General features: G+C 43.2%; 1 protein-coding gene across 2 annotated transcripts in view; it reads right to left on the reverse strand.

The window, feature by feature from the left end:
- The window catches only part of tinagl1 (tubulointerstitial nephritis antigen-like 1), a 23,121-nt gene that overhangs the window by 4,427 nt on the left and 10,623 nt on the right, over positions 1–8,071 (reverse strand). For both annotated transcript variants that reach the window (XM_035680818.1, XM_035680819.1), the window contains exons 4-10: positions 7,183–7,275; positions 6,968–7,082; positions 5,014–5,140; positions 4,494–4,644; positions 4,189–4,375; positions 2,975–3,020; positions 2,010–2,133 (exon numbers count right to left, since the gene is read on the reverse strand). In XM_035680818.1, the coding sequence (XP_035536711.1) occupies positions 2,010–2,133; positions 2,975–3,020; positions 4,189–4,375; positions 4,494–4,644; positions 5,014–5,140; positions 6,968–7,082; positions 7,183–7,275 (843 nt within the window). The remainder of the gene's footprint in view (positions 1–2,009; positions 2,134–2,974; positions 3,021–4,188; positions 4,376–4,493; positions 4,645–5,013; positions 5,141–6,967; positions 7,083–7,182; positions 7,276–8,071) is intronic.

The raw sequence follows: 8,071 nt of genomic DNA on the forward strand, positions 1-8,071 counted from the left end.
GTGTGTGTGTGTTTGTCTGTGCATGATCCCATATGCATGCCTGCCTGCCTGCATATTTATTGGTATGGACAGAGCCAGACAGAATCGGACCACTGCTGTCCTCTTATCTGGCCTCCAATCAGCTCACTTGCTCACTCTGGGACAATGATGGGCATAAGCGGTGTGCCCATGTGCCCCACCCTTCCCCAACGCCCCTCAGCCCACCCCTGACCTCTTCTCCGAGGATTGATCCCCCTCTCTCTGTCCAGTGCAGTCAGGATCAGCAGCCCAGACAATGCCCTTTCCACCACAGTGGACCTCAATGCTCTTTCCACAAACTTTCCCAGGCACTGGGCTTAAAGGGACGCATCGCTATGGGATTTGGCCTATGTAAACACACTGATGCCTGTGGCTGGCAGGTTGGAGCTCAAAACACTATGCCCCCTGCCCCCCCTCTCTTTGCTCCAGCCGTCTCTAAAGCTGTGTCGCTGGTACATCCACATCCACTCGGCCGGTGAGCAACAGCATCAGTAGAAGGAGCCAAAGAGCAGAAAGTGCTCAGTAAAGCTGGGACTCCTCATCCTCACCATCATTTCACACCATTCCTCCACAGTTTATTGACAAACCGAGGCTGTAGACATGTAATTATAGTGTGATCATGACATGAACGTGGTGAACAAACATGTGCATCCAAAGTTTTCCAAAAACACATTTCAGAACAGCACAAGCTTATAAAGTATGTGATTTAAACAAGCTAAGTACAGGTTTGAGGCTGAGGGCTTCAGCGTTTATCGCATACATGCCTATACATGCTATATGATGTCATAAAATATACATGTAAGACACGCAGATGAAAAGGGACGTGTGAAGCAGGGTTGTGTTTTGACTTCATCAATGGCCGATCAGATAAAAGTAGAGAGACTGCTGAGATCCCCTGTCTGGATTTTTTTTCTTCTTTTTTTTTTTAGAAACTAATGTTCAAGTCAAGGACAGGCTCAGATTCTGAGGTACTAAGATACAGTCAAATTCTTACAAACACACATTCCTTAGACCCCATTATAGACCCATTACGAGGTAGCTGCTCATTTCTATAATTTGGAAAGTGAGACTAGTAAGCGGCAACGTATTATTGTCACAACACACTTTAAAACCAGCTGGATGACTCACAGAGAAGAGTCCTGTCAAATATTTACAACTAAAAATGGATGTTTCGGATTGTTTACTGTCAAAAACCTCTCCTGGCCTCTCGCTGCCCTCCAAACAACACATAAAACAGCCGCAAACCACTACCTGTCTGTCTAAGGATAATCTAAATGGTAGGAGAGGTATTTTGGCTTGGACGTGGAGAGCAGAAAAAGAGATGAAGCAGGACGCTGGCTAGATGGCTAGCTGAGCAGCGGTGATGGAGACACCACAAAGCGAGAAGACAGAGTTTGGGGAGGGGGGGTGGTGGCAGGTAATCCAGGTGTGTCAGCTGTCTACCCGCCTGCATATTTGTGGTGAAGAGGAAGGAGGAGGGGGGGCCTTGTCTGAGGCAGACGGAGCAGTGGAGCCAAGGTGTGTCTCCAAGAGCAGTAGACTGGGAGGGAAGCTTGTGCACACGTACTCTCTCAGCTGTGTGCAAACATACGTGCAGGTGAAGCTTTGAATCAAGCCTGATACCAGCAGCTACTCAATTAATACCTGATTCATCCTTAATAATCACTTTTTTCTGCTGAAATGGTATCTGTTGAGCATGTACCAACAGTGAAACCAGACGCAGGAAGACTTGGACAAATGTTTTTGTCCAGACCCGATTGGATTAACAAGCGAGGGCAAAGTTTGTATGACATGGCACGTGGTTTCAAGCTTTCATCATCGAATGGCATTAATGAAAACCCGAAATGTTTATGTTGAGTCTAATCAGGTTTGTGCAATGAGCAAAACCTCTACTTAGGGTCGTGCTATGACTGATGGGCTGTTGGTTCACAAAACACGGAAAAAGGCTCAATTTTCAGTGTTTTGCCCTGTTACCGATCCTGGTGACTTACCCAGTGATCCTGACAGAGTGTGTGCCATGTTTGCGGTATTGTGGCGGTTTGGTGAAGCTGACGTCAGTGTGTTTATAGATCCCATTCTTGTAGACAAAGAAGTCCTCCTGGACCTCCATAATAGCTGCAAGAACAAACAAGCAGGGAAATTAGTAGGCGGATATAACACACACACGCACACACACACACACACTATGAGTATCTTTTATAAAGGCTGCTGAATCAATTATGAGGAGAGAGAGATAAAAATCTTATTCAAACATTGATTAATCTAAAAGTAATTACCTAATTTCACCAAACAAATTCCAATTTCCCCCATGAGTCACACACACCCAGACATCAGACAGGGCAGTGTGCGTGTGTGCGCATGCCAGTGTGAGTTCGGCTGTGAACTTTCATATTCCAGCTCAATGGGAATAACTCTCCGGATGTACAGTTCAGAACATGTGTGTGTGTTGATGAAAGGGGGTCCACTTTCATCAACACACACACATGCACACACTCACACACCTCTTTGCCTTTGTGTTGGAGAGAAACTCAAAAAACTTCACAGTTTTCCTGGACTGCTAAACAATAAAACAAGAGGCTGGCACAGGCTCAGAGAAGCACACACACACACGCACACCTACACGTGACTCCTCTATTCAAGTGAACTTGACAATGGTCCAGATAGGCAACAGACAGTGAGGCGGGCTTGTAAAGGAAGGGCAGTTCAACCACATTGACATTTAGGCCCATCATTTTTGACCAGGTGACCGGGGTTACAGTTGAAACCCGGGGCAAAACCATCAGGATGACAAGGTCAAACGTGACATCATCTGAGGTCGGACACCCAATACAAGGCTTCAAGGTGTGTGTGTGTGTGTTCAGATTTATTTGTCCCTTGGGAGTGTGGTTTAAAAAAAGTAACACTCACTTGGGAGCAAATGTTGACTCTAAAATATTATTTACAAATTGAATTTTACCTTGCACAGGGCCATTATCCATAATCTCCTTCATGATCTCCTTTTCCTGAGAGAGACGATAGAAGGAACAATTTATAGTCAGAGGAGAGAGAGACAGACAGAAAGATCATTACATGCCAGTGAAATGGAGAGGATGAAAACAACCACCCTGGATGTTAAAAGTCAGATAACAAGATTGAGTCCAGCAGGGCCCCCTGGCCTTAATGCCTGGCTTATTGACTTCACAGGCCATCGAGAGACAGGAACAACAGGCTGTAATGATTCTGAGAGGCATTAGCCATCATTTAGCATTGATGGATGCTCGCTGATAAAACCACATGTTGGCTGTAACTCAGTGGTTTGCTTTGAATTGGAAGAGATATATGGAGCTGCATGCAGAGACTGCTTCTGGAAAAACTTTAAGTGAACGTTACGTGATACTTTGTGCTAATAAGGAAGGGCAGAGGTGCTTTCTACACGAAGAGCACTAGAAGAAAGTATTACATTTAGATCATCGAGCTTTTAAATTGTGATATGAACTTTACATTTGCTGTTTCTGTCAGAACTCTTGGCCACTCTGTTCTCATATCGACTGACTCAACTCACTGTTGTGCCTAAGTGTGAATATATGACCTGTAGAATGAGTTGAGTAATTCGATATTAGCAGGTAAACACAGAAATCTAACTCCAGATACTTTTGAGTCTGGATAGTAGATAATGATTATGGATGATGATATCTAAAGTGCAGTCTGTAAATGGTTTAATTCAATCACTGGCATGCATATCCAATATGGAATCTAAAAAACAAGATTAGGTTTCTTTTTAATTCTGTGTTATATTTCAGTCAAATTTCTCAATCCTGAATCCAACTGCCTGGACTATAAAAGCTGGCAAACATGCAGGTAAAAATATAACTTCTTGCCCTTCACTGATTCAGTGAAGAGGGCTGTCGAGCATTTAATCCTGTACTTAATCCATGTTCATTCACAACGAAATCAAGTATGCCTGAGGAAAGTGTGCAAAAACACATACTGTAATAAACATGTGAGAGAGATTACAGTCTACTGAGGCACGAGGAAGTCCTAAAAATGTACAGCAAGCTTATGAAAGCTGTTTACTGGAGTCTAAAGAACATGTTGTGCTGGTCGGGTGTTGTCCTCATGGAGGATAGGTGTCTAGGCTTTTTTCTTGTGCATCATGTATCTCTGTTTGTGCGTGTATTGTTCTGTGCTCACATTGGATGAGAGCCTGTAGGGTGGTGTGGACTGGTAGATGTTGTTCTGGTAGTTGTGTGTGTTGGGGCAGCGCTGCGTGGCCTGCCTCTTCCCCCGGCCAACGGAGCGACTCTGCATCATACAGCGGCCCACCTCCGCTGGTGTTTGCTGTGGGGGTTGGTATGGATAACAGTCTTCTGTCACCACTCTGTGAGAGGAAGAGGAGGGGTGGAAACATGTTGTCATTAAGTAATCACCAAAACTTGTATTGTATTAAATGCTGCAATTCTTTTTAGCTTCTAGTTCATATAAAATAAGGTCTTCACCCTCTACGCCTGAGGTACCACCAGGCTCCGTCGATGCGTCCCCCGGCACAGCCGCCCTGGTTGCGCGTGTCACAGGAAATAAGATTTTGGGGGGACAGCTGAGGAGTCATGTGACCCATTGACTGGATGGAAATTCTGTCTGATGCCACAGCTGGAAAAGAGGATAGGCAACATTATAAAATATGTTACTGGATTGCCTACAATTAAATCAAATGATTTTAAGATGTCACCTTTAAATTCTTTCTATTTTGTGGTGCTGGATAACAAATATCTGCACATAAAGATTACATATCAACCACAAACCTGAGGAAGACTTTTTGTGGTCAACACATTGTCACATCCATTTAAAATAAAAGTATTGGGAACAACACAGTGTTTGAATCACTCAACCTGCCAACACCTTGTCAAAAGCTGCTTCACTTGCAACGTTTTTATTCTTATGTTGTCTGTCCTTTATGTGTTATAATGGTATCCCATATATTTCCCAGCATTTTCTCCAATTGTTCTTTTGCTGCTCTACCTGCAGTTGAGAAAGCCCAGGATGCAGCACAGTTGCCCTGGTCCAGTGGTTCATGGATCTTTCCTGGCCACTTCTCTGCTGAGTTGAAGTACGCAGGCAGACGGTCATTCTGCGGATCCATGTTCATCTGACAGACAGAAAAAGATAGAGAGACAGTTATTAGAGGCCTTCGATTGCTTTTAATCGCTGTTAAACTCTCACAGAGCAACCCCTGTTGAAAAAAACCTTAACATTTCTCAGTACAAACAATTATTATCATAAGTGGCGAAGTAAAATCTTGTTGTGTCAGACATACAGAGCAATTGTTTGCCCACAACAGAACACAAACTACTGCTGCAATTAAAATATTTGTGGATGGCTTTGTATGACAGGTTTGGACCACAGGCAGGTTACATAAGTCTGCTAATCAGCCCTCCAGTAGAAGGGACTTATTCACAGGCGATTAGGACCATTTGGCCCAGTGTCAATCTCTGACACTGGAAAATAGATAGAAACCTTTGATCCCTGTCCTCTCTACCATAAGGCAGCTTCGTTACATCCGTATAAAATCCAGTGCGTCATTTGAACCAACTGAACTTTCATGGCATCCATCTTCATTTAAAATATCAACCTCAGGGCGATGATAAATCTAATTTAGGATGATAAGTCTGTGACAAAGTGCATACATTTCCCTGATAGCGCATATTTACTCGCAGGTGCTTCTCAGATGCCAAACATACTTCATCTGTTAGTCTCCACTCCAGGTTGGATGCTTTCCTAATCTCCCAGTTATGTGTGATAACAGAGAACACACTTCTGTACAACTGACTTTCCCTCTCTCTCAGCCTGGCTGCCTGCACTGCATTCCTCTGATTAACAGTAAGGTATTCAGAGAGCAAACGGCCACCTGATGCATAACTAAAGAATGTGCTGCCGGTCAGAGAGTTGTAGTTGTGGAAGGTCAAAGTCTAAAAGAGGAGAAAAAAATAGCTGCAAGAATAAGGTGTTGTGTAATAAATTCATTCATGAATTCACAATTTTCCGTCCCTTACACAGGAGTCTACAGCCAGAGAAGGAAAGAAGGAGAGAGAGATTTATGAATGGGCTGCAAGGCTCTGATCTGGTTCCTGGCACAGGTAGGGACACGCTGACGGCGGAGGAAGAAGGGGGAGTTGTGAGATTTTTTGGGGGGTTGGAAGAAGTCGTGGAATGCTGGGTAGCAGTAGGGGAGTGAGGATGGATGGATGAGGGATTGATGGAGGTGGGGAGGTGTAGACTGGAGCACCAAGCAGCCACCATCCCCTCCATCTTCTCTGTCTGTCTGATGTTTTGGTTCCGTCTTATGTAATCTGTCTGGGTAAAATGTAAACAGTGACTGAGCGGATCAGAGTGGGCTGAGGTTCCAGACAGCGACGCCATCGCATACCAACAAGCAACCATAATTACCGTAAGTGGAAAACGTTTTGATCAGAGCTCCCTTGTTGGAATAGGTTTTCAACCTGCAGGAGCTTTTAAAGTGAAAAACCTCAACAAAACATGTAGTGATTCACTTTTTCTCTGCATTCTCACCTGTCGCTGAAACTTCCTGCTCTTCCTCCACCACCCCACACCCCTGCTCTACATGTGTCATACAGTCTATTTGATCCAAACTAGTTTTGGACTGGTATACAGCACAATAGGTTTAAATAGGTTTTTTCACCCACTAGAAACAAGTAATATATATACCTCCAGTCCTGGTATGGAAATGTGTTCTCTCTTTTCAAAGCAAGGTCAGAGGTCAAAGGTCAGTGACAAAACAGTAGCACTGAGGATGGCAAGGATCTCATGACTTACCTTAAGGGCACTTGAGCAAAGAGTATCAACTGCCTGTGGAACTTGACCACACACATATTTCTCTTTCTTTTGTCTCTTTTTTTAGTCAGTAGGGTCCTATTGACCCTAAAAATAATTTTCAAGAATGAAGACTGTCCTGTACCTGTATCTCATTCATGTTCATAATAGTCCTGGTGGGTCTCTGTGTGCCCAGGCGGTACCGGATGCCCTCGTCGAGAGTCATGCCGTAGAACTGACTGTAGTTAGCTGCCTTCCACCTGAAAATGACAGACAAGATGTTAAACACCAAGATTTTTTATTATAAAGTATCATCAAGTGTGTGTGTGTGTGTGTGTGTGTGCCATTGTTTGTTTTTACCCATAGTTTCCTCTGTTGACTGCATGGATAATGTCAGGCTCCATCAGACAGGCATTGTCCTCACACTCCCAACGTCCTGTGGTTCCACATGTGCTACAGAGTAGAGACAAAGTGATGAGATCATTAAAAGGCATTAGCAGCTGTAATTGCATAGTTTCAGTCTCCATATTTTATACTAAAGCCAGTCGAGTCACCAGCTAAAATATAAAATGCCATTTCAGAGAAAGAGAAATATGCAGAGGCTCAGTGGAATTCCCAAATAAGAAATTAATTGAAAGAAGAACGTCAGCAACTGGAAAAGACTGGAAAAAGAACGAATGAGGGGGTGAGAAATAGAGAGAGAGGTTAAAGGAGACATACAGCCTTTTAAGGCTTTAGAACACAGATCCTATTTTAGTCAGAAGGAAGCAGAGAGAACGAAGAAGTCAAGAAGATGACATAAGTGATAAGAGAACAGGAAATTAATGATGGCAACGTTTACTTTGAGGATGCTCAAAAATAACTTGCACACTACTTTCTTTCTGATGACTCACTGCAAAGGAGTGTGCGTGTGTGTGTGTGTAGCCAGACCAGTGGTGGAAAAGTGCCAAGATCCTTAAAAGTACCAATACAATAATAAAAAGTACATTAAAAGTAAGCGTCCTGCAGTTCTTTGCAAGTAAAGGCAAAAGTTTTATCAGCAAAACATACTTTAAAAGTAGACATACTCTTTTTTTATTATTTCAGAATGTTAATTATGGTATGTGGTACTGTAATAAATATCATAATTTCAAATATAATTCGTTTCAGATTAACATTTTAACCAGTGAGTGTAGTTTAAAATAGATGTTTATATTTCCCTGAAATGTAGAAGTAGAAAGTGGAAAGGCTTCAGTGAAGTACAAGTACT

The sequence above is a fragment of the Morone saxatilis genome, unplaced genomic scaffold, assembly GCF_004916995.1.
Source record: "Morone saxatilis isolate NCDOM2014 unplaced genomic scaffold, NCSU_SB_2.0 Contig9, whole genome shotgun sequence".
Classification (NCBI taxonomy): Eukaryota; Metazoa; Chordata; class Actinopteri; family Moronidae; genus Morone; species Morone saxatilis.